Source organism: Chanodichthys erythropterus, chromosome 4 (assembly GCF_024489055.1).
Source record: "Chanodichthys erythropterus isolate Z2021 chromosome 4, ASM2448905v1, whole genome shotgun sequence".
Lineage (NCBI taxonomy): Eukaryota > Metazoa > Chordata > Actinopteri > Cypriniformes > Xenocyprididae > Chanodichthys > Chanodichthys erythropterus.
The window spans coordinates 21,898,743-21,920,134 of record NC_090224.1 but is presented as its reverse complement, the minus strand read 5'-3'; the positions used below and the strand labels follow the sequence as shown (position 1 = coordinate 21,920,134).

The 21,392-nt window shown below is 32.1% G+C and overlaps 1 protein-coding gene across 2 annotated transcripts in view; it reads left to right on the top strand.

Annotated features, from left to right (window-relative positions):
• dspb (desmoplakin b) overlaps positions 1-21,392 on the top strand; it is a 37,869-nt gene that overhangs the window by 8,803 nt on the left and 7,674 nt on the right. For both annotated transcript variants that reach the window (XM_067384515.1, XM_067384516.1), the window contains exons 4-20: positions 965-1,121; positions 2,929-3,054; positions 5,828-5,899; positions 5,994-6,161; positions 7,441-7,545; positions 7,626-7,721; positions 9,212-9,337; positions 9,427-9,582; positions 10,686-10,840; positions 12,771-12,897; positions 13,201-13,387; positions 14,809-14,984; positions 16,050-16,228; positions 18,086-18,224; positions 19,433-19,626; positions 19,780-19,942; positions 21,077-21,160. In XM_067384515.1, the coding sequence (XP_067240616.1) occupies positions 965-1,121; positions 2,929-3,054; positions 5,828-5,899; positions 5,994-6,161; positions 7,441-7,545; positions 7,626-7,721; positions 9,212-9,337; positions 9,427-9,582; positions 10,686-10,840; positions 12,771-12,897; positions 13,201-13,387; positions 14,809-14,984; positions 16,050-16,228; positions 18,086-18,224; positions 19,433-19,626; positions 19,780-19,942; positions 21,077-21,160 (2,410 nt within the window). The remainder of the gene's footprint in view (positions 1-964; positions 1,122-2,928; positions 3,055-5,827; positions 5,900-5,993; positions 6,162-7,440; positions 7,546-7,625; positions 7,722-9,211; positions 9,338-9,426; positions 9,583-10,685; positions 10,841-12,770; positions 12,898-13,200; positions 13,388-14,808; positions 14,985-16,049; positions 16,229-18,085; positions 18,225-19,432; positions 19,627-19,779; positions 19,943-21,076; positions 21,161-21,392) is intronic.

Genomic DNA, 21,392 nt, shown 5'->3' with positions numbered 1-21,392 from the left:
TCCGAATGACATCAATGAAATTAATTTTTCCAGACATTCTTTCACATAATTTTAATACCATTTTGCACTATGTTGATATATGAAGTTATAAAATCATGCCAGAATAAAAAATATATACATTTTATTACGTTTTAAGATATTTTAATCACAAATGAACGGTTGGACGGTTAAACCGAATGACCTTTTGACACTTCAAAATCTTTAAAATACCTTTATATGTGTCAAAATATAATTAAAACCTTTTGGACTCAATAAAATAGATCTAGTTGTACTTTCCTTACATACTTTGGATGTCATATCTTTGTTTTTTTTTATTATTATTAAGGCCTTTGGACAAAACAAAAATGACACAAATTCTTTAAAACAGCTACACAATATCTAGGGATGTGTTGTTATATGTACACCACTGTTTAAATGTTTGGGGTCAGCAAGATTTTTTTATTTTTTTTTTATGTAGAAAAGAAATCAATACTTTTATTCAGCAACGATGCATTCATTTTAACTAAAGAGAGAGTAAAGATATTACAATTTGAAAATAATTTCAAATAAATGCTGTTCTTTCTATTCATCAAAGAATCCTAAAAAATAAAATGTATGATGGTTTCCACAAAAATCTGACTGTTTTCAATCATAAATGTTTCTTGAGCAGCAAATCATCATATCAGAATGATTTCTGAAGGATCATGTGACACTGAAGACTGGAGTAATGATGCTGAAAATTCAGCTTTGATCACAGGAATAAATTATATTTAGAAAACAGCTGATTTAAATAATAAAAATATTTCACAATTTTTACTGTATTTTTGATCAAATAAATGCAGCCTTGTGAACAGAAGAGACACCCCCAGTCTTTGAAACAGTGTATGCAATTCATGAATCAGTATGTTTTCTGCACTTTAGTTTCTTATCTGTGCTCACTTCCAGTGTAACCTTATATTCTCTCTCTCTCTCTGTCTGTGCACAGTGTGAATCTGTTTTCTGAGCAGATAAGAGAGCTCAGCATGGCTCTGAACGGCCCTCCGCAGCAGAAGTGGGGCAGCAGGACGATCCGGCGCACCATGAGCCGTGAAGAACCCAACCGCTTCTTCACCGAAGCCATGGCCTGGATCACGCAGCAGAGGGTACGTGACACGCACACCTTAGGACCTTATGAAAGTGTCATGGGGACTTAAATTTTTTTTTTTTTTTTTATCGATGCAAGACCCGAAAAGTTTCATGTGTCAAGCAGGACTGGTGATTTTGCAGGCGATTATAATTAAGCACTATTGTGAATGTTGCAATGATTTTAATGTAGTTTCTATGTGTTATTTAATATAAACATCATCAAAAGACTTAAATATATGGAGATGTATCATTTTTTTAGCCATATCAGCTGGCTGTAGCATCAATATTTCTGTCATTATTGAAAGCAAAAATGCTGAAATATAAATGTGTATAATATATATATATATATATATATATATATATTAGTATATAAAAATATAACTAAATATATAAAAACAAAATAGATATAAAAATACAGATATAAAATAAGAAAAATATAATAATTAAAAAAAATGAAATTGCACTCTAACGTTTAAATTTTTTTCCCCAATGTTAAACGTCATCAAAAGACTGAAATATTTTAAGATTAATTATTTTTAGCCATATCAGCTGGCTGTAGCATCAATATTTCTGCCATTATTGAAAGTAAAAATGCTGAAATATATATATATATAATTTCTGTTTTTACTCTATAAAAAAATAGAACTAAAAATATACATAAAAAAACTAAAAATAGATATAAAAATATAGATATAAAATAAAAAAACAATATAATATAATAAATAAACACAGTAAAAATTGTGAAATATTTTTTACAATTTAAATCAGCTGTTTTCTATGTGAATATATAGTAAAATATAATTTATTTCTGTGATCAAAGCTGAATTTTCAGCATCATTACTCCAGTCTTCAGTGTCGCATGATCCTTCAGAAATCATTCTGATATGCTGATTTGAGGCTCAAGAAACATTTATGATGATTATCAGTGTTGAAAACAGTCATATTTCTGTGGAAACCGTGACACATTTTATTTTTCAGGATTCTTTGATGAATAGAAAGTTCAAAAGAACAGCATTTATTTGAAATAGAAACATTAAAAATGTCTTTACTGTCACTTTTGATCAATTCAAAAATAAAAATTTCAATTTAATAAAAGTATGCATTTCTTTTGAACGGTAGTATATCTGATGTTTAATATATGTTATGTTAAGCAGAATTCTCATCCAATGAGATCTTAGTGTGGGCGGAGCTTCTCAGCATTATGTGACAGAAATAGACATCAACTTAAGATAGCAGTTATCATGCTGCTCTGTTCCTGTAGGACACGGGCTGAAGTGATTTCCAGGACAGACAGAGCAAGAGAAAATGAAAGAAAAAGCCTGAAGAGATGAAATGAAGCTCAGCGAGATTAGAGCGCGGCGTCCTGCCAAAGTACACAGACCTTCTCTGCCTCTCGCTCGCCCACAGAAACACTGTTTTGCAGACTCAGACTATTACTGTCTGTCTGTCCGACTCTCTCCCATGAGTCCTAAAACCCCAGAATTCCTCAGACTCCCGCAGGGGTCAATAACACGACGCTCACGGCAGATACGACACTCCCTCCTGTCAGTGAGGTCAGAGTTAATGAAAAACAGACGTCTGCTGAAGAGCACAAACGCTCTTGTTGAGAAGGCCGGAGAAAAAGAATAAAGTATATTAAGCAGAAAACAACAATTGGAGTTATTTAGTTCTGATGCAACAAAACAACATGATATATTGTCGGTTGTAATTGGATTTTAACATCCTCATCATGCATTTCTTTGCCCAGTTTCAACTAGATATAAATGTGCAGATATAAAGTGTTGAAATGCTGCTTGTTTAACGTGTGCGTGTGTTTGTGAGCAGCGGCTGATCGAGACGTCCTCGTGGGGAGATGATTTAGCGGCCGTCGAGCAGCAGATAGCCAATCACAGCACGTTTCACAGCTCCATCCAGAGGAGTGCGGAGATGGATCGAGCCCGAACGGAGATGGTGAGTTCATGAGAAAACACAGACTCCATCTTTTCAACTTGTTTTCATGCCTGGTTTCCTTTTAAACATGTAAAATGTAAGATTAGAGCTTAAAGTGACGTTATTACTGTACATGATCAGAATCAGATCATATTCTAATCACTAGAGAAAAATAAGAAATAATATTGTACAAAAAGAAAATAGAGCCTACTTTTAGGATCATTACATTATATATATATATATATATATATATATATATATATATATATATATATATATATATATATATATATATATATATATATATATATATATATATATATATATATATATATAAATGAGCAATATTACACTCGTAGCCGTATGTTATGGCTGTATATCAGCACGGCTACTCGTGTGATATTGCGGTTATACAACAGTTCGACATGAGTGTGTAAATAAATAAGAAACAACAACCCTCTTTTAAAACCCTTTTTGTGAGGAACTACTTCCTTCCGCCACGGATTCAAATCTCAAGTTGACAGTTTAACAGCCTTCGTTACTAATTGTAAAACGTCACTTTAGAACTATAATAACGTTGAGTCGCTTCATTGAAACTCACTGTAATATAATGAGTATTATGAGAGAGAGAGTGAGTGTATTACCTGCATCTAGCCGATATTCTTCAGGTCAATCTTATATTCATGATCACAAAATGTCCGCTGAGGAAAGCGATATCTTTGTCCTTTTAACATTTAAGAGGATTTCCCATGACCGCGCTAGTCAATGCATTTGTCAGTTGCGTCTCATAAGATGTTGTTTAAAGTAAAAACAATGTCCTTGTTTCTCTGCTTCAGTCCATTTCAATATAAAAGTCTTTGCGACTGACTGACTCACTCATAAAGACAGTCTTTGCTGCCATCTAATGGTGTATTAATGTAACTTTCACTGAAGTTGAAATCACTCTCTCAATACCAAAAAATTTGGCATGCTATTTATATAAAATATTATTTACTGAACACTAGGGGTGTAACGGTACACAAAACTCACGGTTCGGTACAGTTTTCGGTACAGCAGGAGAGGAGAAAATTAAACATAAAATTGCTTTTTTTTTATTAAACTGGTTTACTGAACAAATGTGTTTTTGTCTTAAAACATATTAAATTTAATTATAACTTATTTTTTTTATCCTTAAGAAACTTTATCTCTGCTAATGGTATAAACTCTGTAGGGATCTCTATCTTGAACATTATGCTACTGCAATATTAAATGTTAACTGAGCCCAAACTATTAGCCTAAATTCAATTGCTTTTTATTTTTAGATAAAATCATCAACACTCAAATAACAAATTATATGCAAACATATAAGCTGCACCAAAGGCAGTTTTTGCATTAACTTCTAATTTTGTTGTTGAAATATAATCATTTCTACACAGTGGCTGTCATTTTCATGATAATTTATTTAAACATGCATCAAATAGCCTAATCAGGACATCACTAAAAGATTAAGTAAAATATAATGATTATATAGGCTAATACAGTGCATATATTAAATGAAAGAATTAATTTCTCTAGCAAACTAACAAACTTTGGACACTGAATGGTGTGAATGAGGTAAATGCTACAAGCTTTCATTTCCGCCGTTGAAACACTGAGCGATTGCATGAGATATGACCGTTTCAGTAAGTTGTACTGTATCTTTCAACATACCTTCAGATGTTCATGCATGTTTATTCTGTAGTTAGTATTAAAGAGGAAGAGATGATCGCGTTCACTCGCCTGTACCTCTGTCACGTCGCATCAAAGAGCATCAAAACGCCATTTTCTGTTTAAATTTCGTGATTTCATGGACAGAATTCGAAGGATGATACTTTGTTTCTTATCGAAAGTAACAAAACGCAGAGATTATTGGTGGTTAATGGTGGTTAGGCTACAATGTTGCAATGTAATGCTTCGGCACACGTGTGCACCGAGCTGAAATCCCTGTAACGAAACAGTTCGGTATGAATACGTGTACCGTTACACCCCTACTGAACACTAATATTTAAATGAACAACAATAGCCATTATAACAGTATAATAAGTAAAATAGGAAATAAAGACAAGCAAACAGTTCAGTCAAATGTACAAAAGCAGCGCTCTAGTTAGTACAGGATTTAATTTCAATATAAATATAGAGTTATGAAACTTAATATAGCCCTTAAGCCAAATGTATTAGACCAAGACTGTTTGAAATACCCAAAATGAATTATACCTCATGTTTAAACACGAGCCAGCAGAAAATACCTGAAGTACTGGCCGAGAGGAAGCTGTTCTCAGCGGGTACACGAGCTCTGAACAGTCGCTGACGGCCCGGAGCTCACATCTCTGAAAGCATCGAAACAAATTTTCAATAAGGCGCTATATGTTTACATATAAATCACATATCTGAGGTCTAAACAACTATATTCTAGCCCAAAAAAACTAAATCGCAGTATTTTTTTTTTTAAAATATTTTTGAAAAATGTCTTTTCTGCTCACCAAGGCTGCATTTATTGGATCAAAAATACAGTAAAAATTGTGAAATATTTTTACAATGTAAATCAGCTGTTTTCTATGTGAATATATAGTAAAGTGTAATTTATTCCTGTGAATTTTCAGCATCATTACTCCAGTCTTCAGTGTCACATGATCCTTCAGAAATCATTCTAATATGATGATTTGATCATAAAAAAGAAAAAATCACAATTATTCCAAGCTTTTGACCAGTAAAAATGTTATTTAAATGAAATTCTATGTACATCATGGCAACATCTGTTGTGTGTTTTCACTTCTAGATGCGAGGCCAGAACGCAGATGCAAACAAATCCTTTCTCAACAAGCTAGAGCAAGAATGGGACAGTCTTCAGGTGAGACGTTCAGGATCATGTGCTGGCAACCAAACACAGCTGTATTTATTACATGTGTGGGGAAGTTATTAGAGCATCATGTCTCGGTCTTCAGAAAACCTCGTACCAGCGGAGCGTTCAGCTGCAGGACCTGCACAACATCATCCAGGAGATTTCCAGTCAGATCATGTGGGTGAACGACCGAGAGGAGGAGGAGCTGGTGTTCGACTGGGGAGATAAAAACATAGACACGTACATCTTGCAAAAACAGGAGAGCTTCTCGGTAAGTTCATGACGGTTGATTATGTGAATAAAGTGTGTTTACAGTAATGCAGAAAAATACATTCTTAACAGTGAGTCACAAAAATAATCTTAATTCAAAGGAAAAAAACAAGATAAAAATTTTCTGACATGCATAATTTCATTTTGATGCATTTTTAAATGTATGTTTTATACATGCATGTTGATGCATGTTTAAAATAATGTATAAAATGTGTGAATATTTTGCTTAATTTTGCACTTTCTTATTAACTAAAATGCCATTGATTCGTATCATGATTCGAGTTATTATAGTTAACTAAAATTAAAACTGAAACTCAAATGTCTTTATTACTTGAAATAAAATAAACATTAAATGAAATAAAATATAAAAAATGTAAACATTTTATTTCAGCTCTTTGCCAAGGGAACAGTTCTCATTTTCATTTAGTTTAACTTGATGTACTAAAATATCTAAAACTAATAATTAATAATAATTAATAAAAACTATAATGATTAATAAATAAATAAAAAATCTATTAAAAAATGGCAAAGATCCTAATTACTAAAACTTTAACTAAAATTAAAATGAAAAAATAAAACTAAAAATAGATTCAAAATATTAATAAAAAATATAATATCTTAGTGATACTAAAATTACACTGACTAGTGTTCAATGCTGTTTTAGAAAAAAATTAAATAATATTCGATTAAATGGAATAAAATGAAAACGAAAATGATGAAATAAAATAAAATAGTATTCGATGCTGTTTTAGAAAAAAATAAAATAATATTCGATTAAATGGAATAAAATGAAAACGAAAATGATGAAATAAAATAAAATAGTATTCGATGTTGTTTTAGAAAATTTTTTAATAATATTTGGTGAAATAGAATAAAATAAAATGAAAATGATGAAATAAAACAAAATAGTATTTGATGATATAGAAAAAAATAAATAAAAATGATAGTATTCGATGCAGTTTTAGCAAAAAAAAAAAATTCTGTATAAAGTTAAAAAAAATTATATATGAAAAAAATTGACAAAATTTTGAGTAAATTTATAGGACATTTTTCATCTAAAGAATAAAAACTATGACTAAAAACTTTGAAATTGAACACTGGATTTTAAAAATAAATGCACTTCCCTAACAGCAGGTCTGTTCTTTGCAATGAACAGAAGGTGCTGATTTGTATTTGTGTTGCGCCCTCTTGTGGACGGTTGATCAAAACATCTGGTGTTTATTTATTTGGTATTTGGAAATATTATTTTCAGTCGTGTTGACAGCCGTTCTCTGTTTCAGAAACTCATGAGTGAACTGGAGCAAAAGGAAATCGATCTGAACATCCTGAAAGCGAAGGTGGACGCTGTTATGAAGAACAACCATCCCGCGTCTGATAAGATCCAGGTGAGTGTGTATCTGATGGTGTGTGTCGTGTTTTGACCTGTCCTGTGGTGTTTCTCGCTCAGTCTGATGTGTTTTCACAGGCCTACATGGAGACGCTGCAGACGCAGTGGAGCTGGCTGCTACAGATCACCAAATGCATCAACGTCCACCTGAAGGAAAACGCACGATACAGCCAGGTGAGATGAAGCTTTTCTCAGGCATTTGTACTGGAGTCTTGTGCGTAATTGCCAATGTTATCATGCTGAACAAAGAGTAAAACTACACAAACTAAAAACATTAAAAAACTAAAACATTTTTGTTACTTGAAATAAAATAAATGTTAACTGAAATAAAATTAAATAAAATATTAAAAAAAAACTTTAGAGTTATCTGCCAAGGTAACATTTCTATTTAATTTATAATCAGTTTTATTTAGTTTAATTTGAAGTACTAAAATAAAAAAACAAACAAAAAAAACTATATAGACATTAAAAAACTAACAAAAATGTCAAGTCAAAACACAGCAAAACTAAAAATTACATTGAAACAGAACTATGAAAATAAAAAACAAATTCAAAATATTAATAAAAACATTCAACTTATTTTATTTAATTGCCAAAGTATCATTTCTCATTTTTATTTAGTTTAATTTGAAGTGCTAAAATAACTAAGACTGAAATATTAATACAAAAATATATTTTTAAAAACTATTAAAAATGTCAAGACACAACAAAACTAAAAATTTAAGAAAAATTACAATGAATCAAAAAATCTGAAAAAAATTCAAAATATTAAGAAAAACCTTCAACTTATTTAATTTAATTGCCAAAGTAACATTTCTCATTTGATTTAGTTAAATCTAAAGTGCTAAAATAATTAAAACTGAAATATTAATACAAAAATATATTTTAAAAAACTATTAAAAATGTCAGAAAAAATTACAAAACAATTACAAGAAATATGAAAAAAATTAAAAATATTAACTTATTTAATTTAATTACCAAAGTAACATTTCTAATTTTATTTAGTTTAATTTGAAGCACTAAAATAACTAAAACTGAAATAAAAATTAATACAAAAATAGATATACATATTTTTTTTAAAAAACTATTAAAAATATCAAAACGCAACAAAACTAAAAGTTTAAGAATAATTATATTCAACAGAGAATTTTAAATGAAAAACTTTCAGCTAGTTGCCAAGAAACATTTTTTATTTTTATTTAGTAAAACTTGAAATACTGAAATAACTAAAACTCAAACTTAAATAAAAATTGATAAACTATAGACATATCAACAAAAAAACAACCATAATAAAAACGACAATAACACAACAAAACTAAAGCTTTAACAAAAATGTAAGTGAAAATAAAATTTAAAATAAAAATATTAAATTAAATGAATATCAAAATATTATTAATATTATTAATCTATGTAAAAGGCAACTTTTTTTATTTAGTTTAATTTGAAGTACTAAAATTACTAAAGCAAAAACTGAAATAAAAAAGTAAAAATAAAAAAAACTGTATAGACAAAAACAAAACCTAATAAAAATGACAATAGCTCAACAAATCTGAATCTAACAAAAATATGAAATTAAAACTAATTTAATAAAAAAACGAATAGTTTCTAAATACCACCTAAATAATAGAGATACTAAAATGCCTCCGCACAACTCTTTTCTGCAGTTCTTCAAGGAGACGACTGAAATGAACGGCAAACTGCAGAAAGAACACGACAGCATCCGCAAGAACTTCTCCTGCGATAAATCCACCGCCCTGCACAGCCTGCTGGAGCTCTTACAGGGCCTGGAGGTGACGCTTCATTCAGGTGTCCACGTGTCTGAGCGCTGCTGGAGTCATGCAGGGTTATAACTGTGTGTGTGTGTGTGTGTGTGTGTCAGAAAGAGCGTGAGCGTCTGATGGAGCAGAGAGAGATGGTGCAGCAGCTGGTGGCCAAATCCAAGAACATTATCAGACTGAAACCCAGAAACCCAGAGGAGAAGATCAGCGGTCAACATATACTTGTGCAGGCGCTGTGTGACTTCAGACAGGACGAGGTGACATTTAAATATATATATATATACATTACCGATAAAAAGTTTGGAATCATTAAGATTAAAGAAGTCTCTTCTGTTTATCAAGGCTGCATTCATTTAATCAAAAATACAGTAAAAATTTGAAATATGACAATTTAAAACAGCTGTTTTATATATAGTATATATAGTAAAGTGTAATGTATTCCTGTACTCAAAGCTGAATTTATTTGATCAAAAATGCAGTAAAAATTTGAAATATTATTACAATTTAAAATAACTTATTTCTATGCAAATATGTAGTAAAATAAAATTTATTCCTGTGATCAAAGCTGAATTTATTTGATCAAAAATACAGTAAAAATTTGAAACATTATTACAATTTAAAATAACATATTTCTATGTAAATATCTGGTAAAATATAATTTATTCCTGTAATCAAAGCTGAATTTATTGGATCAAAAATGCAGTAAAAATGTGAAATATTTTTACAATTTAAAATAACTATTTTCTGTGTGAACATATAGTAAAGTGTAATTTATTCCTGTGATCAAAGCTGAATTTATTTGATCAAAAATACAGTAATAATGTGAAATATTATTACAATTTAAAATAACTATTTTTCTATGTGAATATTTAGTGAAGTGTAATTTATTCCTGTGATCAAAGCTGAATTTAAAGGATAATTAAAGGATCCTGAAAATAAAATCAATTTTCAACACTGATAATAATCATAAATGTTTCTTGAGCATCAAATCATCATATCAGAATGATTTCTGAAGGATCATGTGACACTGAAGACTGGAGTAATGATGCTGAAAATTCAGCTTTGATCACAAGAATAAATTACACTTTACTATATATTCACATAGAAAACAGCTGTTTTACATTGGAATAATATTTCACAATTTTTGATCAAATAAATGCAGCCTTGGTAAGCAGACGTCTTTCAAAAATATAATAATAATAATAAAAAAATCTTAATGATTCCAAACTTTTGAACACTCAGCAGAATAAACTTCTGTGTAAGTTCTTCATTGAGGCACAGTGTTGCCCCAGGCTGAAATAGAGAGCTGTTACAGTTGTGCATTTGTCATAGTGTGTCTTTTGTCATGTGGCGTCTGTAGAAAACGATCCGTAAGGGAGATGAAGGGATTCTGAAGGACAACTCTGAGCGAACAACATGGCTGGTGACAGGACCTGGAGGGATGGACATGCAGGTGCCTTCGGTCTGTCTGTTAACGCCGCCTCCCAATCCACTGGCCATCAACCTGGCCAACAAGTAAGACATAAACAACATCCTCTCTCTCTACACATATGTGTATGTATGTATATATATATATATATAAAATACTTGTGAGGATGTCTCATTCACATATCGTCATTAATATATAGGCTAATAATAATTACTATAGTACCTCAACTACAGCTGCACGATTCTGGATAAATTGAGAATCACATTTTTTTTGTTTAAAATGGAGATCATGATTCTCCCACAATTCTGAATTGACAACTAAATAAAATAACATAATTTACTAGAAGTTCTAACCAAATTTTAATTGTTGCAGTCCATTTAGAAATATTTAATTAATTTGAGTATTTTGTTTTTTAATTAGTTTGAGTGAATGATTCAATGACTTATACATTCTTCACTTGTTTCATTACTGGATGAATCAGTGTTTTTGAACAAATCTCTTGAGTGAATGATTCAATGACTCACCCATAAAAGAGTAGACAAGCTTTGGGACATACTAACACGTCATACAATCGTGTCTTTTCTCTCTGTCGCATCCAGTCACCGTAAACTGCCCTGTCAATCATCTTACATCCTCCACATTTCATTTAGTTAATTTCCTACCGTATCGGAGAGAAATGCAGCACGTTGATCTGCAGTCACGTGTCTTTCATGTGGAGAACTGTCCTCATATTAATGCATAATGATGAATTTAAAAGTTAATGGCCATTCGGATCTTTATAAAAGTCCACATTGGTATTTGCAGATGAAAAATAACACGGGTAACATTAAATATATATTTTCTATCAGGTTAAAATGATTATTAGTCACTCAAATCTCTCAGCGTCGATCGCGCGTATCCGCCATGTTTTGTAGTTTTTAACACTTTTTACTCGTGTTTGTAGTTCTGAACTGAATCCTCGTCCAATGCGCAATGGGTTGTGGGCAATATTAGCCTCTATAGTGTGCACGGATCCACACTTCGAAAATCTACCGGAAATAGTAGACCATCCGGGGACTTTTGGCATACTCTTTTCAACATTCTATGCTTTGGGACACACTTATTTTAATCTCACATGCTATTTAGGATGGATAGTATGGACATTGGAACACAGGGCTTGTTTCATTACTGAATGAATCAGTGTTTTTGAACAAATCTCTTGAGTGAATGATTCAATGACTCACTCATAAAGACTTCACTTGTTTCATTGCTGGATGAATCAGTGTTTTTGAACACATCTCTTGAGTGAATGATTCAATGACTCACTCAAAGACTTCAGTTGTTTCATTACTAGATGAATCACCGTTTCTGAACAAATCTCTTGAATTAATGATTTAATTACAACTACATTTTTTTTAAGTCACTTGTCGCCACCTACAGGTGTAATTATGTAATTGATACAATCTTTATTTGAAGCATCAAGTTACTTTCAGAAGGGGATTTATTTTGATCTCTACCGTAGACATCAGTGTTTATATCTGAACTATAAACTTTAATCTCAGTACTTCTGTGATCATCTGAATGATTGTAAGACAGAAATAATGATACTGAGTGATTAAAAAAAAAACTGTTGTGAAGCTGTTTCATGACAGAGGCTCTCTCTGGATCAGAACACAGATCTGAAGGATCGCTGTGATCCTACTTGTCTAAGCTTTAATAGTCATTTAGGAATAAGATTACATGGGTGTTTGAATCGAGATCACAATCTTTGAAAAGATTAAACATGCCTCTCTAACCTCAATAATAAAATACAATTTTTGCATTTTTATGCATGATTTAAGACATTATTTAGTTCCTCTATGAACTTGTTTTTCCACACTTGATTGCACACTTACTTTTAAAAAGTAATATGCAGTTTGCAGTGTTTAATCTGCGTTTCAGTTGGACATTCTGCACACGTGTAAGTTTGTGTTCTGCATATTGTATATGATCAATGTGTTGTGTAAATATGACTGTGTTTATTGTGTTTGACTGCAGGAACTCCCAGTATTATGAGGCCATTCTAGGCGTGTGGAATCAGCTGTACATCAACATCAAGAGCATGATCTCCTGGCAGTACTGCCTTCTGGACATCAAACGCATCGATTCACTCACCATCAACATGGTAACTAGTACAGGCCAAAAATATAAATAATATATATGCACAATTTATAGTAATTACTATAGTAACTGCATGTTGCATGTGTAACAAGGACACTGTAAAATAAGTGTTACCTAAACCTATATAAATTTTACACATAAATGCTCACCAAGACTGCTTTTATTTGATCAAAAATACAGTAAAAATTGTGAAATATTTTTAGAATGTAAATCAGCTGTTTTCTATGTGAATATATAGTAAAGTGTAATTTATTCCTGTGATCAAAGCTGAATTTTCAGCATGCACTCTGCTTTTGTTTGTGTGTAGCTGGCCAAAATGGGTCCAGAAGAGTCCCGCAGCATTTTCAAGAGTTTGGAGATGCACTTCCAGGAGTTCAAGAAACACAGTCAGGGTTCAGAGCTGTTCGGGGCAGAAGACGAGAAGCTCATTGAGACCCAGTATGCAAGAGCCCAGCAGCACTTCAGCAAACTGGTGGTGGATCTGCCCGCGTACGGTCAGTGTTCATCAGATTCGGCGCCAGGACAGACACACTAGGGCTGCGCCATATTTATCATATTTTATGTGATATACCCAGCTAAAAAAAGTCACTGTTTGGATTTTAATTGGCAAATGTTTAAGAGTCTATGAATGGATCATTATTGCAGGGATTATTATGTTTCTAGCATGTTATGTGTTTGGCAACAGTTCTTCTAACCCAATTGATAAGTATATAGCTTTTCATGCCATAAACAACCATGTAGGAAGACACATCATGGTCATATTCCAGGCTGACGTTGATCACGTTGATCTGCCGGTCGTGGGTCTTTCGTTCGGAGAATCTCCTCATGTGTTTGCATGATGCTCTGGATCTCTTTGGTCAGAAATGGCCAACAAAAAATTACGTTTTGAATTTTTACATTTTTTTGCTTCATCAGAATGGGATGAAACTTGGTGACTTTTGTCACATTCGCTATGTGAAAACACAAAATAATCATGGATATGATTTGGATGTATTAAAGGGTCGAAAAATAAAAACTAACACTTGGTACCTTCACAGTCAAAAATGACCGACATAGGAAATTAAATGAATTATTATTATTTATTTTATTTTTTTCCTTCATCGGGATGGGATGAAACTTGGTGACTTTTGTCACATTAGCTGTGTTATTTTTTAGATATGTTAAAGGTCTTCACTCTATTTTAATCTGAAAAAAAAAATTATATACATTTTAATGGAAAAATACCTCATAAATTTTTTATAAATATTGCATAGTGTCATAAAATCCCCTCAAAATTCTACAAAACAATCAAAAAATATTATTGAACAAAAATATATTACATTAATTTTCCTGAAGTTACATTTCAAGGCTTTTATACACGAAGTTACCAAGTGTGACCCAAAAATGAAGGGGCTCAGAATGACCAAACGCATCTTTATAAAAGCTCACAATGTTGTTGCAGATTAAATAATATAATGTGGATAACATTAAATAAATATATTTTCATCATGTCAGATACTGATTATTAATCATAAGTCAAACCCCTCTCTACTTAACCGTTGGATTCGCACATCCACCATGTTTGTAGTTTTTAACACGTGTTTTGTAGTTCTAATGGAATCCTCGTTCAACGCTCAGTGTGTTACGGGCAATAGAGTGTGCACAGATCTGCACTTCGGATTCTAACTGGAAAAAGGGTATCTTTGGAATACCCATTTCAACATACTACGATTTGGGACACTAATTCTAATTTTTTGGTTACTATTTAGTATGAAAATTGTGACTTCAAATGTGCTCAACCCAAATTAACTGAAGTTTGATTCAGTTCTGTGAACCGTCTCAACCGGTTTCTGGCTATAAAATGATTTGTTCAAGAATCAAACATCAATGAAGCGCTGTGGTTTAAGGTCCTGAATGTTTTGTGTGTGTTCTGCAGCCGCTCGAGGAGAGGGATCCGAGTTCGCTGCGGCGGTGAGTGTCAAACTGCTGAACGAGCTCAACGCTCTCAGATTCAAGCTGGACGGAGCCGAATCTTCCCTCGTCACCTTCCTGTACATCCCGTTAGGAGAGGACGCACTTGAAGAGTGCAGCCGCCACATCTCCGGCACACAGGTGACCGTCGCAAACACACAACACCACACGCGGCTCTTTATTGACTCTTTTTATACATTTCATTCGTTATTGCTTATAAAACACGGAAAGCAAACAGACAGATCTGAATATATGATCCAATCATCTGGATCAACATGCACGTTTCTATAGATCCTAATTATTGTTAAAATGTAATTCAATTCATTTTTCCAGGAGCTCATTGCTTCTACCTTCACTTAAACTGTTAACAGTGATTGTAAATTAATTGCCTAAATTATTACATTATTTGCATTAAGTTGTGATGTTGACATGCATTCTCTGTAAAGCTGCTTTGAAATGATATGTATCGTGAAAAGCGTTATACAAATAAATGTGAATTGAATTGAATTGAATATAAATCTGTGTTCACATAACGAACAATCATACATAACTATAGCAGGGTTATTGTCATTAACTAAAACTCTAAGTTTTAAGTGTTAATTGAAATAAACCTGAACTAAAATATAAAAATAAGAATATTGCCTCTGCGTTTTTAAAATGATTAACTGGAAATAAATAAAAACTAAAACTTAAAATGAAATAAAAAGAAATTAAACCTAAATAGTAACAATTAAAAAACTTATAAAATGGCAAAAGAACATAACGAAATTACTAAAAATGAAAACTAAATAACTTAATTTTCATTTTAGAGTGAACTATCCATTTAATACGAGTTATTTTGGTTTTAATTCTTTGGTTTTAATTCTTCTTTTATTTTTTTCATTTTCATTTTAGTTTAATTTTTAGTCATTTCGTTAAGTGCTTTTTGATCTTTAAAAAAATACTGCTAATTAGGTTTGATTTATTTTCATTTAAATTTTTGTTTATTTATTTCCAGTTAATAATTTTAGTGCTTCAACTTCAAGTTTATTGTCAAGGCAATGTTTCAAATTTTCGTTTAGTTTTTCAACTAATATTTTTATTTTATTTCAGCTTAACTTAATTAACAGAAATGCTTTTAGTAGTTAGTTAACGATAATAACCCTGATGTGCAGAAGGTGAGGAGGAGTCTGTTTATTTACTGTTTTGGACCTGCGGTGTGTTCAGGTGTTTCAGAAGGACATACAGACTGTGAAGGGAGAGATTCTGAGTCTGCAAGACAGCGTTCAGGCTGAACTCAAAGACGCCACGGACACTGATAAAGCCAGATACCTGCGCGCTCAGCTGGACATCATCAACCAGAGACTAGTTAACCTGGATAGTTACTGTACTGCACATCTCCAGAGGTACACCGTGATCTGCATGGCTTTTATTTCATGTAGAAGATACACTACTGTAGCAAATTAGGTCAAAGGGGAAATATTAATAATTAATCATAACTTGTTATAATTAAAGGGTTAGTTCACCCAAAAATTAAAATTCTGTCATTACATATACATATACACCCATAAGACCTTCGTTCATCTTCAGAACACAAATTAAGATTTTGCACAAAATATTCGAACAAAATAATTAACACTTTCAGATGCCCAGAAAGCTACTAAAAACATATTTAACACAGTTCATGTGACTACAGTGGTTCAACCTTAATGTTATGAAGCAATAAGAATACTTTTTGTGTGCAAAAAACAACAAATAATGACTTTATTCAAATTTTCAAAACACTGATTCATGAAGCTTCACGAATCTTTTGATTCGAATCAGTGGTTCAGAGCGTGAATCAAACTGCCAAAGTCACGCCCCCCAGTGGTGAACCACTGACATTTCGAAATGTTTTGAAACACTTATGACGTAACGAAGTCTCGTTTACTGAAATCACGTGACTTTGGCAGTTTGATTCACGCTCTGAACCACTGATTCGAATCAAAAGGTTTGTGAATCTTCATGAATCAGTGTTTTGAAATCGCACATCACTAGATATTGTTGAATAAAGTTATTTATTGTTTTTGGCACACAAAAAGTATTCTTATCGCTTCATAACATTAAGGTTGAACCACTGTAGTCACATGACTGTTTTAAATATGTCTTTATTAGCTTTCTGGGCATCTGAAAGTGTTAATTATCTTGCCGTCAATCAGATTTCATCAAAAATATCTTAATTTAGGGGTGTGGAACGACATGAAGGTGAGTAATTATTGACAGAATTTTAATTTGTGGGTGAACTAACCCTTTAATTATGAATATTTGGATCAGTTAATCAGAGTTTAACTAACATTAAAATCAATTAATCAGTTTGTCTAGCGAACACTCAGTATTGATTATTTATTAATTCTAAGAAATGTTAATTTCCAGGGAAAGGGAAATAACTTTCTTAATGTACAGCACTACTAAGATCATGTAACAAGATCAAAAATTGTTAAATTGACTTTGCTGCAAGCAGAGAGTCAGAATCAAACAATCATATGTAATGTGCACAAGTTTTATGAACTAAATCACCAACACAGCTAATCTAAAAAGAAAAAAACGCACACAATCACACAGACATGGGTAAAAAGCAAAGCGAAGGTGACAGAATGAGACCGGAAACGGAAACAGGGAATGAATCTATGGAAAAGAGTAATTTAATCTCATGAAAAGAACCATCACCTGCTTAATTCAAAACAACTCGTTAAATGTACAATATTGCATTTCCATTTTCCAAGTTTGGGGTCAGTAAGTCTCATGTTCATCACAGTTGAATTTATTTGATCAAAAATACATAAAAAATTGTGAAATATTTTTACAATGTAAAACAGCTGTTTTTTATGTGAATATATAGTAAAATGTAATTTATTCCTGTGATCAAAGCTGAATTTTCAGCATCATTACTCCAGTCTTCAGTGTCACATGATCCTTCAGAAATCATTCTGATATGATGATTTGCTGCTCAAGAAACATTTATGATTATTATTAATGTTGAAAACAGTGATACATTTTTTTCATATCGATTATTTTCTGTTTTTATTTGGATCGGATCGGACGATTCGTATCAAATGTCTGAAATCAGATTCACTTTATAAAACACTTTAGTTCAAAATACAACAGCAATCACATTATAAATGTGATTGTACAGGACACATCACAAAATAACAGCTATGAAATATACCTATTAAATATTAATATTAAAAATATAGCCATCTTCACTGTTTTTATTCCTGTTTCAGGTTGAGTTTGGTGAAGTCCCTGCTGAAGGATGTACTGAAAGCTGAAGATGTGGTGAAGGTTTATGAAGCTCGACTGACAGAGAAAGAGACGGCGTCACTCGAACCCGAAGAGATCCACAAATACCAGAAAGTGCTTCAGGTAATTATTACTGAAGCTCGTATTGATGTTTATATGATACAATACATCTCAAATGTGCTTTATGCTGGTGTACATGCATGTGTAATATTAAAACATATTGTTCATTGTATCAATAGTTCCCTGTTTTAAAAAAACAAATAAAGCATGAATTTAGTGCAAGAACTCTAAAGCAGTTTGTAATAACTTATGCAATGGACTATATGCACAGTTACTTCCTGGTTGTGGTTTAGCCAGCTTAGCTGTTCATTCTGTAGTCGCTGTACATCGACACAAAACCATCAATGGTTGACTTTTTAATTTTGTATTCATATTTTAATGCAGTTATCACATTTATCTATTTTGCCAATAAACCAGTTTTATTGATTGCAATAAAGACGAAGCTATTGGGACGTTTAAAAACGCTGTATCTGTAATTAGACAAACACACACATTATTTTCCAGCACTTCAAATGTTATTTTTAATGTGATGAACACAAACATTATTTGTTCTTCTGAGAACCGAACGTTTAAAAATGTAGGAAATTAAACATTTGATAGAAAACACTTATTTAAAAATAAAAAAGACAATAATTACCACTTTAACCAGCAGGTGGCGGCAGAGTAGCATTTATTTGTGCATATATCTAATCATTTTTCACTTTGTTTTTGACTAAATATTAAACATAATAAAATAACTAGGTTTAAAAATACATTTTGTCGATGTGAAGTATGAAATACTCACAAAATCTCATGAAAAACAATAACTTTTCTTGTGAATGAACGACACAGAAAGCGAGCGCCGCTCTCTCTTTATAATCTCAGCAGCTGTCAGATCAACGATTTGTAAAAACACACATTTTATTCAATTAATCTAACTAAATTGCATAATAAATATTTAATTTTTGAAGCTTTTTTTCGCATAAAAGTGTAAAAACTGATGATCGAATTGAATTTAGTCGAGGAGGAACACTGAGGCTCGTCTTTATTTATTTATTTTTTATGCCGTCTTACGTTTGAATAACTAAATTAATGCTATGCCTGACTATTTAAGTGACTATATTCTGATTATAAACTCAGTATGACACTTGATGCTCAACACACCAGCACATGACTCTCACCGGAGGTTTTCCATCTGGCTTACATTAATGCGGAAGTTCGAAAAATGGCTCCGTGCATATAGCCCATTGTTCTTCTCAAAATATTTATGTTGTTGCTTATGTTGTTTGCAGAGTATGCGCAGCGATCTGGAGCAGAAACAGGATGTGCTGAATTCACTGGTGGCTGATCTAAGTAAAATTCAGCAGTGTAATGAGCAAACGGAGCAGGGCCGGTACAGGTGTATCATCAACCTCTCCCAGTACGCCGAGCATGTGAGCCAGCTGTCAGACCGCTGGAAACGCATCCATTTACAGATTAACAACAGGTCAGATACGCTTTCCTTAAAGGGGTCATGACACGAGAAATCAAAATATCATAATCGCCTTGATCTTTTGACATATAAGAGGTATTTGGCAACGCAATTTTATTTGTATAGCACATTTCATATGATTCAGCTAATGATGATGTTTTTTCTCAGGTTGGATGACCTGGACTCTTACCTGCCGCAGCTGCAGCGATACCTGCAGTCTAGTTCTCATCTCAGCGGTTGGATCGACGAGACTCAACGGCAGATTGATACTCTGCAGTACGTCAAGACCGATGACTTCACAGTTTACACCCAACTCCTCAACCAACAGAAGGTGAGCTTGGAAAACATGTACTTGAGTAGACCAATAACTAAAACAATCACCCAAAGAAACTAAAGCAGTGTTATTTTAGTATAATTGAGATATTATTATAATTATGATATTAGTTTTAGTAGTTTTGTGATACACCATGATTGGGTCAACGATTTACAGCCCAAAAGCTCTTCAAAACACGCCCACTCCAATAAAAAAACATTAACTTCCAAAATAATGTGATAGGATTTTATTGCCATGTCAACCAAAGATAAGCGCCATTTTCATTTCATAATAAAGTTATAAAAATGAATCAAGCAATACAACAGGAAAATGGATCAAAACATGGCAAATACATCTAAAGAAAATTATAAAATATGACTAAAATGTACAAACTAAAGTGCAAAAAAAAAAACTGTGTAAGTGATTGGAATAAGCAACGTAATTAGGCAAAGCTAACTTTTTGACATCTCGCATGTTCATGCATGCACCATAACAGATGTCATTTAATTGATACATACTGTATGATAATCAGGCAACAACAAAAAAAGACAAGATGGTAAAGTTTGTTGACAAACTTTGATGTTGGCTTGAGAAAGAAATTGTTCAAAAGCTAGAAATTTGGATGGGTAGATTTTGAAGGCCAGAAAAACAGATTGATATTCTGAATCAGCATATCAGAATGATTTCTGAAGGATCTTGTGACACTGAAGACTGGAGTAATGATGCTGAAAATCCAGCTTTGATCACAGGAATAAATTACACTTTACTATATATTCACATAGAAAACAGCTGATTTAAATAGTAAAAATATTTCAAAATTTTTACTGTATTTTTAATCAAATAAATTATCCTTAACTTTTGACCCAAATAGTTTTTATTAATTATGTCAGTTTTAGTTAATACATTGTGAAATTTAAATTATTTGTGAGAAATGTTGCTTTGGCAACTAGCTAAAGTAAAATAAATTTTAGTGTTTTTATTTCAGTTAACCTTTATTTTATTTCAAGTAATGAGAATTTTTTTTTTTTTTTTATGGTTTTCAACTGAATCCACACAGCCCTATTCATGGAGCTGAATTATTAATTAACTGAATTTTAATTAAACATTTAAAAAGCTTCCTTTAACATTTGTGCTCTTTCATAATGTGTGCAGGCATTAAACTCTGATATAAAGGCAAAGAGAGAGCTGTTGGAGACGGTGCAGAAAGATGGCAACACCTGCATAAATGCCATCAAGGTATTCATCCTAAGTTTCCTTTAACATGCTGATATTGGATTTTTCTGTTACCTTAATTATTGTTAACTTATTGTTTGTATCATTGCAAAATGTAAACTATATTATCGCACAGCTCTAATTTGCTATAAGGCAATGCAAATATTAAGATGCTATAACATCATAATTTTGTGTAAAGCTGCTTTGAAGCAATGTGAATTGTGAAAAGTGTTATACAAATATAAAAATAAAACAA